The 18,330-nt window shown below is 51.7% G+C and overlaps 2 protein-coding genes across 3 annotated transcripts; one reads left to right on the forward strand and one right to left on the reverse strand.

The window, feature by feature from the left end:
• Positions 1 to 86: 86 nt before the first annotated feature.
• On the reverse strand, positions 87 to 11,276 carry PMEL (premelanosome protein). Its single transcript, XM_004589645.2, has 11 exons — positions 10,885 to 11,276; positions 7,150 to 7,260; positions 6,141 to 6,287; positions 5,421 to 5,555; positions 4,873 to 5,034; positions 3,983 to 4,651; positions 1,888 to 2,007; positions 1,583 to 1,667; positions 1,285 to 1,490; positions 1,108 to 1,195; positions 87 to 284 (listed from the first exon to the last, which is right to left on the reverse strand). The coding sequence occupies exons 1-11, from the start codon at positions 10,958 to 10,960 to the stop codon at positions 143 to 145; spliced, it is 1,941 nt and encodes a 646-aa protein (XP_004589702.2). The 5' UTR covers positions 10,961 to 11,276; the 3' UTR covers positions 87 to 142.
• A 395-nt stretch (positions 11,277 to 11,671) lies between these two features.
• On the forward strand, positions 11,672 to 18,022 carry CDK2 (cyclin dependent kinase 2). Of its 2 annotated transcripts, XM_004589646.4 has the most exons (8): positions 11,672 to 12,027; positions 12,737 to 12,814; positions 12,910 to 13,030; positions 13,569 to 13,739; positions 14,912 to 15,013; positions 15,900 to 16,043; positions 16,350 to 16,553; positions 16,746 to 18,022. In XM_004589646.4, exons 1-8 carry the CDS (start codon positions 11,912 to 11,914, stop codon positions 16,848 to 16,850), a joined length of 1,041 nt encoding a protein of 346 aa, XP_004589703.1. In that variant the 5' UTR covers positions 11,672 to 11,911; the 3' UTR covers positions 16,851 to 18,022. The 2 variants fall into 2 exon arrangements, with proteins under 2 accessions (XP_004589703.1, XP_004589704.1); XM_004589647.4 differs by lacking the exon at positions 15,900 to 16,043 and having other exon boundaries at positions 11,674 to 12,027; positions 16,746 to 18,021.
• Positions 18,023 to 18,330: the final 308 nt, after the last annotated feature.

Raw genomic sequence — 18,330 nt, forward strand, 5'->3', positions numbered from 1 at the left:
TGGAGGACAACAGCACCAGGTTCTCAGTATTTATTTCAGGTAACAGTAGCCTGGAGTGGGGGTCGGGGGGAGGAGAGAGGGGGGCGGCCACACAGGTATTGCAGACAAGCCCAGAGACCTCCTCGTGTCCCCACAAGGGCGCTCAGACCTGCTGCCCACCCAGGAGGGGGCTGTTCTCACTGGTGGCACAAGCACGGAAGAGCCTGGGCAGATGCAGACGCTGGATGCTGGCATGGGGCAGCTGGGGTGTGGCGAGAGTGGAGCCCTGCTTCATGAGCATGCGCCTGGCATTGGGAGCAGAGGGGAGGAACTGACTAGCAGTGGACAAAGACAGCCTCCTGTGCTTCTCTGAAGGAGAGGACACAGCCTTGGCCCCCCCCATCCCATGTTGGTCATGTGCGCCAGGGTCCCTGCTTTTATGGTGATAAACCCAGTCCTTCTCTCTTGCCTTGAAGACCTCGGCACCCCAGGGGTGGGATATGATTGTCCTCTTGAAAGTACAGAACTCAGGTCAGCCAAACTGCCCCTCTGCTACCACTATTTTTTTTCTAGTTATTTTTATTGTTATTATTTCATTCTATTTATATGAGAGACAAAAGGCTCCCATCTGCTGCTTTACTCCCCGAAAGGCACTCCATGGGCCCAGTTTGGCCAGGCCAAAGCTGGAAACCAGGAGCTTGGTCTGCAGCTCCCAAGTTACTGGCAGTGACCCAACTCCTCGTGCCATGACTTGCTGCACATGAACAGGAAGCTGGGGTAGGGAATGGAACTGGGGTTTGAACCCTAATGTTCTGATATGGAAAGTGGATGTCCCAATGGGTCCCTTCACAGCTGCCCTGGATGCCCACCCTGCACTGGGAAATATATGTCATTGTCTCCTTTTGGTTCAGAGACAGATGTTAACCCTCTGGTGTCTACTCTCACACAGACCCTCGCGGCAAATAGTCCCCCCAGCAGCTCACAAAGCTTTAGCTGCTTTCCTGAGGGGCCACCAGCAAGACCACAGCCCAGGCCTGTCTAGGCTTATGCCAGACCATCCTTCTTAAGGAGAAGTAAACAGGACCAGTGAGGAGGAAGTAGGAGTGCACAGCACGGTGGGGTACTCACTTGTAGACCAGACAGGCAAGCCCTACAGCCATCAACACCAGCAGGAGCCCAACAAACAGAGGAGCCTGCCGCAGACCTGCTTCTTGACCTATGGGCAGAACCCCAATGCTTTACTCGGCATCTGTTCCCAGCCAGCTGGCCTCTGCCCGCTCCCCTTATCTCATCCCAGATACCCACCAGGCATGACAAGCTGGGTGCTGACCATGGCCAGGCTGTTGGCATCAGCCAAAGACACATTGAGACAGTAGATTCCTGAGCCACCATCCAGTACCTGGCGCAGAACCAGCTGGCAGGCTGGGCTGGGTGGCACAGGCTGGCATAGCCGCTGGGCAGGGGGCTGGCACCCTGGTGATGAGATGTCCATACACGCTTCGTTGGGCAGCCTGGAAGAGGTGTTGGCTTGTGAGAAGAGATGGGACACTAGAGAAGGGAGCAATAGCAAACCGAAGGGCAGGACAACCTGCGGGACACTCACCCGCCTTGGCAGGAGACAGTCAGTTCAAATGCATCCCCCTCACTGGATGGCACGGCCTGCAGGATCTCTGCATTCTCAATGCCCTCTGTAGAGATGCAAGGTTAAAAATGGGGTTCCCCTAGCAGGTGACCCCAAAAGCCCATGGACTAGGAAGCCTTAGGGCTTCTTGTCTAGTCCCATTCTCATGTCTTCAGATGAGGACCATGGCACTTGGGGATTCCTCCTCTCCAGGAAGGTAGTCCCCTTGGCCATCGCCAAGTAACACACACCTCCCTCCTCCATCCCCCAAAGTAGACGAGACTCACGGACGATGTTGAAGCTGAGGGCATAGGAACCATAGCGATACAGCACACAGTCCAAGGGTGCTTGTCTCTTTACCAGCACTAGGGAGGCCGTGTCATTCAGTACGGGGCTGCTCAGGGAGTCTGGCAAGACAATGTTGAGGAGGGGAAGTCAGAGGCAGAGGCCACACAGGTAGGGTTATTTTTTTTCTTTTAAATATTTTTATTTTATTTTTTATTGGAAACTGAGATATTACAGAGAGGAGGAAAGACAGAGAGGAAAGATCGTCCGTTGATTCACTCCCCAAGTGGCCGCAATGGCTGAAGCTGAGCCAGTCCGAAGGCAGGAGCCAGGAGCTTCTGGGTCTCCCACGTTGGTGCAGGGTCCTAAGCTTTGGGCCGTCCAAGACTGTTTTCCCAGGCCACAAGCAGGGAGCTGGATGGGAAGTGGGGCTGCCGGGATTAGAACCGGTGCCCATATGGGATCCCGGTACGTTCAAGGCAAGGACTTCAACTGCTAGGCCACCACGCCAGGCCCCAGTGTTTTTTTTTTTTTTCTTAGAGATTACTATTTTTCTTAATATTTATTTTTATTGAAAAGGCAGATTCACAGAGAGGAGAGATAGAGAAAGATCTTCCATTTGCTGAATCACTTCCCAAGTAGTCACAACACCCAGAACTGAGCCAAACTAAAGCCAAGAGCCAGGAGCTTCTTATGGGTCTCCCACATGGGTGCAGGGTCCCAAGGCTTTGGATCATCCTCTATTGCTTTCCCAGGCTACAAGCAGAGAGCTGGATTAGAAGTGGAGCAGCTGGGACACCAACTGGCACCCATAAGGAATCCTGGCACTTTCAGACAGTTGAGCCATTGCATCAGGCCCATCTTGTCTGATTTCCAAGCCAGTAACTCAAGATTCTGGGAATTCAGCTCTGCCTGGAAAACTGCTTGCTTGGTTGGGGCCAGCATGATGGCCTGATTGGCTAATCCTCCCCCTTCAAGTGTTGGGATCCCATATAGGTGCCAGCTTGTGGATTAGTGTCCTGTATCCATGTGGGAGGCAAGGAAGAAGCTCCTGGCTCCTGGCTTTGGCTTGGCTAGGCTCAGTTCCGGCCAATGCAGCTAAATGGGGAGTGAACCAGTGGATGAAAGATCTTTTTTTTTTTAAAGATTTATTTTTATTGCAAAGTCAGATATACAGAGGAGGAAAGACAGAGAGGAAGATCTTCCATCCGATGTTTCACTCCCCAAGTGAGCCGCAACGGGCCGGTGCGCGCTGATCCGAAGCCAGGAACCAGGAACCTCTTCCAGGTCTCCCACATGGGTGCAGGGGCCCAATGCATTGGGCCGTCCTCAACTGCTTTCCCAGGGCACAAGCAGAGAGCTGGATGGGAAGTGGAGCTGCCGGGATTAGAACCGGCGCCCACATGGGATCCCAGGGCTTTCAAGGCGAGGACTTTAGCCGCTAGGCCATGCCGCCGGGCCCATGAAAGATCTTTTAAAAAAGAGGAAAGAAAGAAAGAAAGAAAGAAAGAAAGATAGAAAGAAAGAAAGAAAGAAAGAAAGAAAGAAAGAAAGAAAGAAAGAAAGAAAGAAAGAAAGAAAGAAAGAAAGAAAGAAACCTGGAAAATCTCTTTATACTCAGTAAAGGGAATTGAGTCTCTGAAGAAGCGCTGGAGTTTTTAAACAATCCTAGATGTCTATCGCACTCTGTAGTGTGCCAGGTCCCTGGCTAGACACTCAGCATACATTAAGCCACTTAGGCAGCTCTACCCCATGGCTGCCTTTCTGTTTTGGGATGGGAATCCAGGGATCTGAGACTTAGAACCTAGTGAGGGTTCTGTGCATTTACACTTCAAGAAGAAATGTCCTGTCAGTGATCATGTGTGTCTCCCAGCAGTTCTCCTCAGGGGCAGAGAAGCAACAAACTCCTCCTGACCTTGGGGATTAAGTGATCAGTTCTGCCATTAGGACTCAAACACTTCATAGCCAGTGAGGGTTTTGGGTGGACGATGGTGCCAAGCAAAGGATTGGTTAGTATCAGGATCCTGGGTAAGACTTCAGACTAGAGGGGTGCAAACACCCAACCTTAATGCACCTCCTTCACGCTGAAGCTCTTACCTGTAATAACTTCTGTAGGCACAAGTGGGCTGGAGCCTGGAGCCTCGGGCTGTAGGGTGGCTAATTCTCCAGCTGTGCGGTCTACCAGCCCCGTGGTAGCTACCTGTGCAGCTGTAGTTCCAGGGAGTTCTGAGGTCCACACCACCACAGGTGTCGTCCCAGGACCCTCTGCAGATGTGGTGCCCGTGACTTTCGAGGTTGATGACTGTTGGGTTGTAGTACCTGCACCCCCTGTGGTTGACACCTGCCCAGCTGTGCTTCCAGAGGGTTCTGTAGTAGGTCCCTGACCAGGTGTGGTGCTTACAACTTCTGCAGTAGGTACTTGCCTAGCTGTGGTGCCAGGGGCATCTGAAGTTGGCAGGTGCCCATCAGTGGTACCTGGAACTGGGGAGGAGCCACAGGAGCTGAGAGGGATGGCTGCCTGTAGCACCACATGGGCAGTGACAGGGCCAGGCACCAGGTAAGTGTGAGTGACCACAAGTGCTCGAGAGATCAGGGTTCCAGTGTCATCTCCAAAGTTCCAGGTGTAGGAGAGGTCAACTCCATCCAAATAGCCACTGGGATCATGGAGCTGGATGGCGAAAGTCAGAGGCTGGTTTCTCAGGAAGTGCTTGTTCCCGCCATCCAAGGCCTGCAGCTGGGACACACTTACAGAGAAGGGCACCTGGTCTGGGATTAGAGCCAGAGAAGGTGAGAACCAGGCCCAAACCCCAGACTCAGCCACACCCTCTGGTCCCAAGCCCACCATAAGCCCTTTACAGATCCAAAGGCATACATTTCTCTGTCCAGGTCTTCCTGGCCCTACCCCTTTAAGTTTGCACACCATGTCCTCTTCTTCCTTTCTCATCCTTCCACTTTTTCTAGCCCTATCACTGGCCGTAAATCCTCACCGGTGATAGTGAAGGCGGAGCTGGAGTGAGCGAGGGGCACATAGCTGCGGGCCCCCCGGTGGTGGTAGACGGTCACCTCCATGGTGTGTGAGCCCAGCGTCGCCTGGCCTGTCCCAATGCTCAGCCTGGACACTGGGCCCCCTAGAACTTGCCAGTACTGGCCTGAGGTTTTAGGAGGGAAAAGCAAGGAAAAGAGAGTTACTAGCCATAAGGAATGGAGGGGGTAGAAATTAGCAATGGGGTACTGCAGAAGGGAGGCTAGGAAGTATGTGGAAAAAAACTGCATTCTGGGACCTTTAAAAGGCTGTGTTGCATGGGGACTGGGCAGGGATCCAATAGAGGGATCCTTGGGGCTAAACTTAAGTATGGGTTGCCAGAAAACAGTTAGGACTGACTTGCAGGAGTCCTAGGTCCTGTGGAGGTAGAAGGAACCAGGAGGGAAATAAAGATTACAGAAAAATTAAGGAGCATGACCCAAAAGAATGGAGATGAGGTGGGAAGAAGGGAATGCAAATGAGGGCAATGGATGAGAGAAGGGAGCTCCTCACCCCAGGTCTTCCAGACATAGACAAAGCTTCTTCTCTGAGACAGAGGGCCAGGTGGGCAGGGTTCACCATCCGGGAAGATGCAGCCGTCGTCAGATTCCTCGGGGTACACTGGCTGGCCTCCCCGCACTTTGCTTCCTGAATGGTCAACATGGGGGATGCCCTCTAAATCCAGCTTTCTTTTATATATATCGGTGCCCCTACACTGGCTCCTGGGGGGACAGGGAGGACTCGGGAATCCTCGCTATCCAGTGCATACAACCTCCAAAGCACCCCTACTGAGAGTGGGAGCCAAGGGCCGAGGGAGCCTAGAACACAGAGTTTAAGACATTGGAAAGCCATCTATTAATGTTTAGAGTGATCTGCTCCATCTAGTAAGTGAGATTAAACAAAAAATAACAGCTCCAGCTAACATTTATTCAGCTTTAACTGCAGGCTAGGCCAGAGCCAACCCTGCACTAACTGTGTTACATGTTATCCTGTGTTCATCCCTATCATACCTCTCAGGCAAGGCTCCATCCTCACATTATAGACAAGGAGTCTCCCATTTGAGAACTATGATGTTTTTTTGGGGGGGATCTGCATTTTTCACGTTGATTTCTAAGTGCATACATTACATATATGAGATATGTTAAAAAAAAAAAAAAAGATGACATTCCGAGCCCACTGGGGACAGCAGGAAGTCTGGGCTTTTATCATGGGCCTGGGCAGACAGGTACTCACCGTTGACGACAGAGTCATTGGCCCAGACAATCTGCCCATCTGGCAGGATCTTTTGGCTCTCCGGGAAGTGCAGAGCGATAGAGAAGGAGGCATTTGCTCCGATCAGGGTAGGTCCATCATTGATGACTTCCAGGGCCACTTGGCCTCCTGCAAAGGGAAGCCCCATTAGCTCCTCTCCCCACCTACCTTCCTACCCGGATCTTACTTTTTAAGATTTGTTTATCAGGGCTGGCATTGTGACACAGCCATTTAAGCTTCAGCCTGTGACTCCAGCATCCCACATACATGACAGTTAAACACTGCTTCAGCTCCAAATGAATGCTAATGGAGGCGGCAGAGGATAGCCTGGGTCTTTGGGCTGTATCCATGTGGGAGACCCAGATGAAGCTCCTAGCTCTTGGCTTCAGCCTTCACTCACCAGATGGGCCCAACAGCTGGGGCTGGGACAGGCCAAAGTCAAGAACCTATAATTCCATCAGGTCTCCCATGTGGAGGGCAGGAACCCAAGATTTTGAGCCATTTTCTGCTGCTTTCTGCTTTGTAATCTAGTAAGGAGCTAGATTACAAGAGGAGCAGCTGGGATTCCAGCCAATGCTCCCACATGGGATGATAGCTTTGAAAGCAGTGGCTTAACCCAATGTGCCACATGGTGCTGTGCCCCCCAACTTTATTAAAATTTTAATTATTTATTTACTTATTTATTTATTTACTTATTTATTTTAAAGGCAGATTGATAGAGGGCAAGGTGTGTGAGAGAGAGAGCCCTCTCATCTGCTGGATCATTCCCCAAGCTAAACACAGGAACCAGGAACTCCATTCAGCTCTCCCACATGGGTACAGGGAGCCCAGAGCTCAGGCCATTAGCTGCTGCCTTCCTAGGCACAGGGGAACTGGATCAGTAGCAGAACAGCTAGGGGTCCAATGGGCACTCAGGATCCGTGACCCCTCAGACCCCATTCCTGTTGTTCTTCCACCCCATTCCTGTTAGGTCCCCTCCAGAACCTCCTACCTCTCCAGCAGTCAGAGCCCTGGACTTCTGTCCACTCTGGATACAGCTGCTGGTTCCAGGCTTTGGTTTTGAGCTGCCTTGAGACACCAAGCCACTCCTGGTCGGTGAGTCCTGAAAGGAATGTGCCATAAATGTCCTGGGAACCACCTCACTCAGTGCCTTTTTAGGAATCACACTCTATTCCACGTCACCCTACTCATTTTCATGTTCAGATTGTATTTTTTTGGTGAATATCTACCATACACTAGGCACTGTTCTAGGTACCAAGAATATCTTTAAAGATATATTTACTTATTTGAAAGGCATAGTGACACACAGAAATACATAACCAAATGGTGGCAAAGCCAGGCCAGGGGCAGGAAGAAGCCAGGAGCCAGGCCTCCCACATATGTGCCAGGGGTTCAGTACTCAAGCCCCGATCCTCTGCTCGGCACGTTTAGCAGCAAGCTGGATCTGAAGCATGAGATATCAGGATTCCAAGTGGCACTCCCCTATGTGATGCAGGTGTCTCAAGCAGCAGCTTAACCTGCCATACCACATTACCTGCCCCAGAGGCACACAAAGAATCTAAGCAATGAACAAGATATGTCCTTGAAAGAATTTAGAGTGAAATGTAGAAAACAGGTATGTATGTAAGTTATTACAATTGCAAGCTTTTACAATTTTTTGGAGAAGCAGAGAGATACAGTGATAGCTACCATCTGCTGGTTCAACTATCTAAATGCCCACACCAGCTCCCGGTCTGGGCCAAAGCAAGGAGCTGGGAAATCAGCTTAGATCTCCCATGTGGATGGCAGAAAGCCAGTCACTAGAACCATCCAGGGTCTGCCTTGGTGGGCAGCTGGAGTCAGGAGCAAAGCTGGGTGTCAAACCCAGGCCACGGCGACAGCAGGCAGCTCAGCCACCAGGCCAAATGCCCACCCCCAGGGTCCTGCTCAGTATGTGCCATGACAGATGCCAGAGTGAGTAAGCTAATTCCACACTAATGTGCTGGGAAAGACTTGGCTGAGGAGCCGCCCTTGGACAGCAAGCAGATGTCTATAGACACATGCATGCTGAGGTGCCTTGCTGTGTGGTGGAGGCTCCCTGAGGGTGCTGGGGCCGTGCCCTGCTCTGGGGACTGGTCTTTATCCTAAGGTGTGGCCACCTCTGAAGGGTTTTTGTTGTTGTTGTTGTTTTAACTTTGTAGCTTTTTAGTGTGCAAAGCAAGATGTATTTAACAAAGAAAGAACTCTTCTGCCATAGCAACAGGAAGAGGCTCGAAGGGAGGAAAGACCTGTTGTAATATTTTAAATTGAGACTTAATTCACCTAACATAAAATTTGCCCTTGGGGGCAGGAGTCAGCACAGTGGCATAGCATTATAATCCTCTATCTGAAGTGCTACAATCCCAAATAGGCACCGGTTCTAGTCCTGGTTGCTCCACTTCCGATCCAGCTCTCTGGTAATGGCCTGGGAAAGCAGCAGAGGATGGCTCAAAACCTTTAGATCCTGCACCCACATGGGAGACTAACAAAAATCTCCTGACTCCCAGCTTTGGACTGGCCCAGCTCAGCTGTTGCAGTCATTTGGCGAATGAACCAGGAGGTGGAAGTTCTTTGTGTCTCTTTCTATACATAACTCTTTCAAGTAAAAATAAATAAATAATAAATATTTTTAAATTATCCTTCAGAAAAAGTTTTTTAAAAAAGGGAAAAATTGGGTCCAGTGCAATGGCCTAGCGGCTGAAGTCCTCACCTTGAATGCACCATATGGGTGTCGGTTCTAATCCCTGCAGCTCCATTTCCCATTCAGCTCCCCGCCTGTGCCCTGGGAAAGCAGTGGAAGACAGCCCAAAGCCTTGGGACCCTGCACCTGAATGGGAGACCTGGAGGAAGTTCCTGACTCCTGGCTTTGGATAGACATAACACTGGCCGTTGCACTCCATTGGTGAGTGAATCATCGGATGGAAGGTCTTCCTCTCTGTCTCTTCTCCTCTCTGTATATCTGACTTTGTAATGAAAATAAAATAAATCTTTTTTTTAAAAAAAAAGGGAAAATTTTTACTTATTTGAAAGGCAGAGAGTTATGGGGAGAAATTTCGCATCTGCAGCTTCACTCCTCAAATGGCAGCAATGGCTAGAGTAAGGCTGGTCTAAAGCCAGGAGCCAGTCCAGCCTTACTCTGGATCTGCCACATGGATGCAGGGGCCGAAGCATTGTGGCCTTCTTCTGCTGCTTTCCCATGCACATTAGCAGAGAGGTGGATCAGAAGTGGGGCATCCAGGACTCAAACCAGCACCCATATGGGACGCCAGCACCACAGGCAGTGGCTTCATCCATTAAGCCACAGTGCTGGCTCCAGAGGAAGCCTTCTGAACATGGTCAGATTTGTGTTTTAGAAAAATCACCAGGGCAGACAGTGAGAAGGAGGATGGGTAAGAGACAGTGCTTGAGATGAGGATGGAGCAAAGAAAACTATTGCAATGGGCCAAGAGAATGTGCAAGGGGAAACAGACCCATGGTGGCCCGCCGTAGTTCCTCACCCAGCTCCAACAACCCCCATTCTGCCGCATCGGTTTTATCTACTTTTACTGGTAGTTGTTCTTATTTTGGGCTAAAATACCTTTTCAAAAAATTGCAGACACTTTGTCATTCAAACCCTACATGCTCCATATGTATCTGCAAGAAGACAAATCTTTCCATAAACACATTGTCATTTGACACTAGACAAAATTCCCAAGCCCAATGCCCTGAAAATTTCAAGACTATCTAGAAGAAAAGCCTTCTCATAACTTTCGAAAGCAAGATCAAGATGTTAGCACCATCTCCCTAGAACCTCGAGTGTGTGGCTGAAAAGGATGCTTCCAGAAGGTGGGGGGGAAAGCAAGACTGGAACTGTAGTGCTAACCAAGGGAATGAAATTCAGAAAAACGTCCTCCAAGCCTGAGAGCAGGCAGCCAGGCAGGAAGAGCAAGCACTGGGATGTGGTGCGTGGTGCACACAGCACAAGCCACCCTCCCCTGCCCTCTCCCATGTGTGCTGGAAGTACGGCTGACTCATGGAGCGGGGAAGCTCTGGAATCTTCCATGGAGCATCTCCACACCAGAGAAGTCATAAGATGCCCCATTTGCCCTCCACCTCCCGCCCACCCTCCTCCTTGGAGCAGCACGGGACATTCCAGACCCTCTCACCACCTCCCCCCCCACTCCTCGCTCTTGTCACGAGGTCCCAATCCCCCGAGCTCTTTCATGTGATGCTCAGCTGAGACCCCCCTCTGCCTGTCTTTCCCAGCTCTAGAACAAAAGGTCTGGGCTGCACACACTCATCCCCACCCCAGAGGAGCAGGAAGGTGGTGCCTCCTTAGTCTTCACACCCAATACCATATTCTCTTCCTTCCCACCTTAAATCTCCTACTCCAGGTATCTCAGACAATACCTCCAAGAGTGTCCCCCCCCCCAATATACACCATTTCACTGTTTTAGAGTCCCTGTTCCAGTTCCCAATCCAAGCGGTCTATGGGTCTGTAAAAACCCACTCTTCTCCCATTTCTCTGAGATGATGGGATTATTTTCATGCTCAACCCCAAACCTCCCCATTGCAGAGGAAGCTCAGGCACTCACATCCTCACCAAATCAAGCACAAGGGAGATGCCTGCAGTGTGGCTGGCATCTCCCATCATGATGGAGGGGTGACCACCAGGACAGGGGTGCACCCTGCAATCCACACCTGCTCCTGTCCACACAGCTACACTCACCTTCTGTGACCCCTGCAGCCAGCAGGACACTCATCCCAGCCAGATGGAGGAGGCACCTTCTCAGCATCAGGTCCATCCTGCCCTTCCCTCCTCTCCAGCAAGCAAAGGCGCTGGGGGGCTAGACCAAGCCCCTATATGAGAAAGGGGTGTGCATTTGCATAGCCCTTCCTCCTTTCTCTCCAGAGGAGGCCTGGGAGGGGCCTGGCAGGACTGGAGAAGGGGGCTGAACGGAGGAGGGATCCTGGATCCTTGGACAACCCACCCTGCTACCCAGCACCGGGGTCATTGTCATCCTGCCACGTTGGCAGAAAGACGGCCACCGAACGCCAACGGGAGACACACACAACTATTCCTGGGAGAGGGAAAGGAGCCGTGGAGTTGAACTAGGAACCCCCGCGTTCCCAAAACAGTGAGACAGACAGCTCTCCAGACAGGCTGAGAGGCCGAGGCGAGGACTCCTTCTCCAGGCCCAGACATCACCCCTCCAGCAAGGGTAGTAGTTTGCTGCTGCACGGAAAGCAGTTGAATGTAATTAAGACACATTTTCCCAGGGGTTGGAGGAAACAAGGAGCGAGAAGAGTTCCTAAGCCTAGGGACGCAGGTAGGGAGCTCGAGCCCAAACCACCAGCTTTGACGGGGAAAGGGGTACGGTCACCCGTCGGAGGGGGAACCGAGTCTCCGCCCTCCGTAACAAACTTTGCGCGGGGCGGGGCCCTCTCTGGCCCGCCCCTCTGACGCCAGCCAATCGGCAGCGTCAGGGGCGGGGCCCGAGAAACGCGGGAAGGAGAGGCGGGGCCTGTGGTGGCGGTCGCTAGCTGGGGTTGGGGGAGGCGGCAACATTGTTTCAAGTTGGACAAATTGACAAGAGCGAGGGATACACGGCGTTCCATCGCGACCCCGGGCCTCCGTGCTGGGTCCGGTATCCTGCTCGGACGCCCACTAGAGCCCGGGCCCACTTTCTGCAGGGTTCCCAGGTCCCGGCACCCCAGCTCCACGGCCGGGGCTGACCCGGCTGGCTTAGCGCTTCATGGAGAACTTCCAAAAAGTGGAAAAGATCGGAGAGGGCACGTACGGGGTGGTGTACAAAGCCAAGAACAAGTTGACGGGAGAAGTGGTGGCGCTCAAGAAAATCCGGCTGGACACGTGAGTGGCCTTTGCACCCAGGACGGGGAGAGGTGGACCCTTCCCTGGGGAGCTCCTGGACACCTCCTCTTTCCCTCCCCACCCCCGCCACCGCGCGCCCCAACAGGCGTGTAGCCGTCCCAGGACCGGAAGGGAACAGGGAGGGACTGCTTTTGAAGTGGGAGAGTAGGTGGGGAGGACTGTACGGGATGGCGTGCAATCTGTGGACAGTTTGCTTCGCACGCAGAGCCGGCTGATGCCCCCGAAATGTACACTCAGAGACTCAGAGGAGAGAAAGCAGCCCTCTGAGATGGCGTGGGAGAGGGTGTCCGGGAGGCCCCACATCGTTGGGGGCTGTGGGAAGCGCTTTTCTGAGTGCCCAGCCCTCCTCACTGCCCCAACTCCACTCGGAATTCTCTGCCTCTCTCCCAAGAATGTCAGTTGAACCTCACTGGCCCCCTCCGGGGAGGTTGAAAGCTCCTCCCACTTTTTTTTGCTGTTACCTCTCACCTGCACTTGAAAGCCTTACTTAACATACTTCAGGGAAGAGGGACTCAGGATTTCACGCATCCCAGAGCTTTACCCTAAATACCCAGAAATTAACACCCTACCAAATATTTAGCTCCCACTTTCCTAGGGGATGCCAGGAGCTGGTGGGAAAAAGGCAGGATGGGGGTTGGGGCCCGTATTTTAACCAACTTTCCCTCTCTGCTTTCTCCACTTTTCCAAGTGAGACTGAGGGTGTACCTAGCACCGCCATCCGGGAGATTTCCCTGCTGAAGGAGCTTAACCACCCGAATATAGTCAAGTAAGTGGGTGTCTGTGAGGTGAGGGCAGGAGGGGAGGATGAGGCTCTGGAGAAGCCAGAGTGTTCTTAGCTTCCGTTTGCATCTCATTCCCTAGGCTGCTAGATGTCATCCACACCGAAAACAAACTGTACTTGGTGTTTGAATTTCTGCACCAAGACCTCAAGAAATTCATGGACGCCTCTGCTCTCACCGGCATCCCTCTTCCCCTCATCAAGGTGATCTCTCTGTGTGATAATTTGTTATCTGGGCCCTCCGAGAGCCCTCATCCCCCACCTGCCAGCAGCCCCATACTCTCTTGAATCTTTTTCCCTGCTCATTATACTCATTAGCCCTAGGGTTGGGCTGAAGAATCAAAGTTGAAACTCTGTGAGTCAACCCAGGAGCTCAGCTGGGAGGTCAGATGAAACTCAGATAAATGGGAATTGGCCTGTTCTGGGGGAGGTTTCCTCCAAAAGGCCCTCCGAAAACCTTTGTAGTTTGTTGTAGAGCTGAGTTCTTCACTCCCGGGCTGACTTTCCAGCTGGCAGCTGCTGTTTGTTCAATGCCCTGGGTAGTAAACCTTCCCTGTGTAGGTACAGTGTGAGCTGGCCTGGCCGATCCTCCCTGGAACTGGCAGGCTGGAGGCAGAAATAGCTGGTGAACATGTAACTAAAAACTAACATAGTATCTATAAGTGGAGCCGAGTGGGGGAGGGGCAAATCCCTATGCATTCCTTGTGATGGAGTATAACTGCCCTGTCTTCCCCTCTGTTAGAGCTATCTGTTCCAGCTGCTCCAAGGCCTGGCTTTCTGCCATTCCCACCGGGTGCTGCACCGGGATCTAAAACCACAGAATCTCCTCATCAACACAGAGGGGTCCATCAAACTAGCTGACTTTGGACTAGCCAGAGCCTTTGGAGTGCCTGTTCGGACTTACACCCATGAGGTAAGTCACCGCGGGCCCCCACTGCTGTCTCTGTCACTCTGCTGCTTTTTGTCTGTGAGCTCCCCAGCAGGCATGAACCAGGATGTTCACAAAGCAACTGCAAATACCTGGCCAGCAGTTTCTCTCTTAGTAGAAGGCAGGATGTCACTTAGGTCCTGGCAAATGCACCTAGTTTCTATGATTGTGCTAACTGGGGCTTTTTTTTTTTTTTTCTTTAAGATTTATTTTTATTGGGCAAGCAAATTTATAAAGAGGAGAAACAGATCGTCCATCTGCTGGTTCACTCCGAAAATGGCCATAATAGCCAGAGCTGACATGATCCAAAGCCAGGAGCCAGAAGCCTTTTCTAAGTCTGTCACATGAGTGCAGGAACTCAAGGCCTTGGGCCGTCCTGGTCTGCTTTCCCAGGTGCATTAGCAGGGAGCTGGATGGGAAGTGGAGCAGCCAGAGCATGAACCAACACCTATATGGAATGCGTGCGCTTGCAGTGGAGGATTAGCCAGTTGAGTCATCATAACCTGGGTGTTTTTTTTTTTTTTTCTTTTTAAAAATTTATGTATTTGAAAGGCCAAGTGACACACAGAGAGAGATGGAGGGAGAGAAAAAGATTGAGAAAAGATTTTCCCTCTAGTTCACTCCTCAAATGGTCACAACTTCAGAGCTGGGCCAGTCAAAAGCCAGAAGCGTGGAACTCCAGCCGGGTCTCCCACCTCAGGGAGCGAAGAACATCATTCACTGCTTTTCCAGACGTGTTAGCAGACGGCTGGATGGGAAGTCTGGCAGCTAGAAACCCAACCAGGACTCCCGCTGTGGGATGTCGCTGTCACTGGGCATGGGTTAATCTACTCTACAACAGGCTGGCCCCTGGGATTTTTCTAAGATAGGATAGCTGGAGGGCACATTACTGTAGAAAGGACTATTTGTCCCAAGTCTTCTAGGAAAGTCCCAGAATGGGACTGCAGGAAAACATACTCCCAGGAGCCGTGGACTAGGCTAACTCTTGGCTAAGAAGCTGCGTGACATTGCATCCCATGGGTAAATCCAAGGAGGCAGGGGAAGCTGGAGAGAGGAAATGGCTTATTTTTTAAAAGGCAAGAGTCAGCAGGGTGGAGTTGAGACTGGCCATCTCCGGGCCTCAGAAACCCATCCTTGTCCCTGTTCTTGTCTCCCAGGTGGTGACCCTGTGGTACCGAGCACCTGAAATCCTCCTGGGCTGCAAATACTACTCCACCGCCGTAGACATCTGGAGCCTGGGCTGCATCTTTGCTGAGATGGTATGGAGGCTCGCCTGGGTTCCGCCCGGCCCGCCCTACCTGCTTGTCTGCAGAACAGAACTGCCTCTCGGCCTGGGCCCGTGGCCTTTCTTTGCATGGGTTCTCTTGAGTAGTGTCAAGGTGGGTGGTGGGGGAAAGGACAGGACTGTGGCCCCGATAGCAGCCCTGTTCCCACACAGACTCTCTTCACCCTGAAACAGGTTTGTCCTTTCCGCAGGGAGTGGCTCCCTCACGTGGCCTCTAGACCTTGCTGTAATGTGCCAGGCATGGAGAGAGCTAGTTGTGTTCCCTTGATCCACACACCCTTCATTACATTTGTACTTTTTTTTTTTTCCTTAAGATTTATTTGACACAGATCTTGCCTCTCTGCTGGTTCACTCCCCAAGTGGCTACAACAGCCAGGGCTGGGTTGCTCTGAAGCCAGAAGCCTGGAGCTTCTTCCATTCTCTCCCATGTGGGTGCAGAGGCCTAGGCACTTGAGCCATCTACTACAGCTTTTCCAGGCCAATTAGCAGAAAGCTGGATTGGCCCATGTGGAACGCCAGGACTGCAGATGGCTGCTTTATCCCCTATGTCATCGTGCCAGGCCTCAATCTAACTTTGCTCATGCACCCTCTCAACCTCTGGCTTCTTGGAGTGAAAGATCCCTGCGGCCCAGCCTTCAGCGGGAGCTCCCACTCTTTCCACTTGGCCTAGGAGTGGCTGAATCTAGGAAGTGGAGTAGGCTGAATCTTTGATTCAATCAGCCATTGTGTTCTGAGGTCCTTTATTAGGGTTGTAACTGGGGAGGCCCTAATCTATACATACAACCTATACGTTATCCCTAGTGCATTACCTTACAGTTGCCTGTGTTCCTCTCTGAATTCATCAATAAATATTTGTTAAGCACCTAGTGTGTGCCCAGCACCATGCTGGGCGCCCTGGGGAACACAGAAGAAATGGAAGACACAGTCTGTGCCCGCTGTGCTCCTATCTAGAAGTGGCTGCGTTACATGGAAGGGGCATGATCGCAGTGTCTACCCCACATCCCGTGAGTGGCTTGGGATCCCTTCACTGCGTGTCAGTGGCGCCCCAGACAGTCACCCCCTCCCAGCCCCACCCAGCCTTGGGGATCTGGAAGGCCATGGTTGGGGGAAGGAAGGAGGGGCGAGAAGACTGTTGAAGGGACTTCATTGTCTCAGGCTGTGTATGACTGACCCCGTGTGAGGCCCTGGGGGAGGGAGTCATGGGGCCCTGCTGACCTTCCACTGCCTGTGGGAGCCGCCCTGTGTGCGGAGGAGACCATTGGGACTGACGTCGTTGTGGGTTTGGGCCTTTCCTCTTTGCCCGGTTTCAGGTGACCCGCCGGGCCTTGTTCCCTGGTGACTCTGAGATTGACCAGCTGTTCAGGATCTTTCGGACACTGGGGACCCCAGATGAAGTGGTCTGGCCAGGAGTCACTTCCATGCCCGATTACAAACCAAGTTTCCCCAAGTGGGCACGGCAGGATTTTGGCAAAGTGGTGCCTCCCCTGGATGAAGATGGACGGAACCTGTTATCGGTGAGAATGGGGTATGGGGATCAGGAACACCCCCTCATTTGTGCCCCCCAGGAGAGGGGAAGTCCCTGGACCCCAGGGTTGTGCATTGCCCTCACCCCCTGCTTTCCCTTGCTGTGGGAGGGGAACAGCTGTGTGACCTGCTTGGTCCACTTTCTTCACGTCACTGAAATAAGCCTGTATCTCTCCCTCCAGCAAATGTTGCACTATGACCCCAACAAACGGATTTCGGCTAAGGCAGCTCTGGCTCACCCCTTCTTCCAGGACGTGACCAAGCCAGTGCCACACCTCCGACTCTGAGATGTCTTTGCCCAAGTTCTTATGCCCCCAACCCCACAGTGTCACCCTGTCCTCTGGTATGGGGACTTGACCCGGCTGGGCCCTCCCTGGCTATTAGGACTCTAGTAGTCCTCTGATCTTGTTTGGCAACCTTCACCTTCACCTTCCACTCTTGGCCCGCCGACTTTGGGCAGAAAAGGGCTGAGGGGGGGAATAGGTGAGAATGAAAGGAAGGTGCAGCAGTATATGCACTTAGGGCAGTGCCCACCAGTCTCACCCCTCTTGTAGTCATTCCTGAGAAAAGGGCTAGTATTGAAAAACACCAGAACTGCCTGTCCCCTCCCCCCAACAAGTTTGTCATCCCAATTTCTGAAGGCCCCGTAATTCTGATTTCCCAAATTTGAGTTGACAGGGACCATCCAGCCTCCTGCTGACATCATTTTTGTAAAGGTTCACCACTAACAGGGGGTTACTTTGGAGCTTTGGAGAACCAAGCAAAACGAAATCGTGGGGAGGGATCGGTTATAAAGAAGTCAGGTACAAACACAGATCCAGTCATTTTACATCCTCCTTGGTTACTGCTTTACCTCACAAAATGATGGGTTGGGAGACTCAGGACTGGGTCCCAGTGCGGGGGCTGCAGAAGAAATGACTGCCCCCATCCCTTGTCCCTCTCTCTCCGTCCCTTCCATCGGCCAGAGCAATCTGAAAGGCTCTAAGACAGGACTGTGCTCCACTCCCATCCATTGCTTCACCACAGCCTCGTGAGGCCAGTGGAGGTGTCTGGGCTTTTCCCTTTAGGATTCCTAGCTGACTTAGTCGCCCTGCTCCCATCCTCCTCTGAAGGCCCCAGCCCGTCCCACCGGAGAGAGAGTCAGGGTCTACACACCTTTTGAGAATGCGACACTTTCAGGGCTGTAATTGAGTAGGAACCTTGGGAAAGTATATTTCTTAAACAAGGAGGAATAATTATATTTATATTTCAGGTTACCATAGTTTTTAAATAAGAGTGGGTGGATTTTTTCTTTTGCCATGTGCACCTTGGGGTTTTGTAATGCAGATGTTAAAATGTTTTCCTTTTATGATTTTACCTTTTTCTCTCCCCCCTCTTGTCCTTGAGTGCCGTTACTATTAACATTATTTGTGATTTCGTATTTCATTAAAAATAAAAACAAAAAAGCAAAATTCCTTGTTCTGTGGTCCATTTCTTGTCCTGTAGTACTTAAAGAATGGTGTGAGAGGGACTATGTAGGTGTAAATTGTGGCTTTTGGGTTTTAGACATGACTTCCTAATCTCTAGAGATACTCTACCGTCCCACTTTGGCCATCTCGCCTTGCACTTGCTAGTGGCAACTGTACCTAAGGTGCGTGAACTGATACTGCACCCATTTTACGGCTGGGAGAACTGAGGCTCATGTGTTTCCCTTAAAAAGTTCTTACTTTAACATTTGCTGACAATTCGAAAAAACTCATTGCGAAGGGGCTTCAGCGTTTCCAAGCG

The sequence above is a fragment of the Ochotona princeps genome, chromosome 15 (assembly GCF_030435755.1).
Source record: "Ochotona princeps isolate mOchPri1 chromosome 15, mOchPri1.hap1, whole genome shotgun sequence".
Classification (NCBI taxonomy): Eukaryota; Metazoa; Chordata; class Mammalia; order Lagomorpha; family Ochotonidae; genus Ochotona; species Ochotona princeps.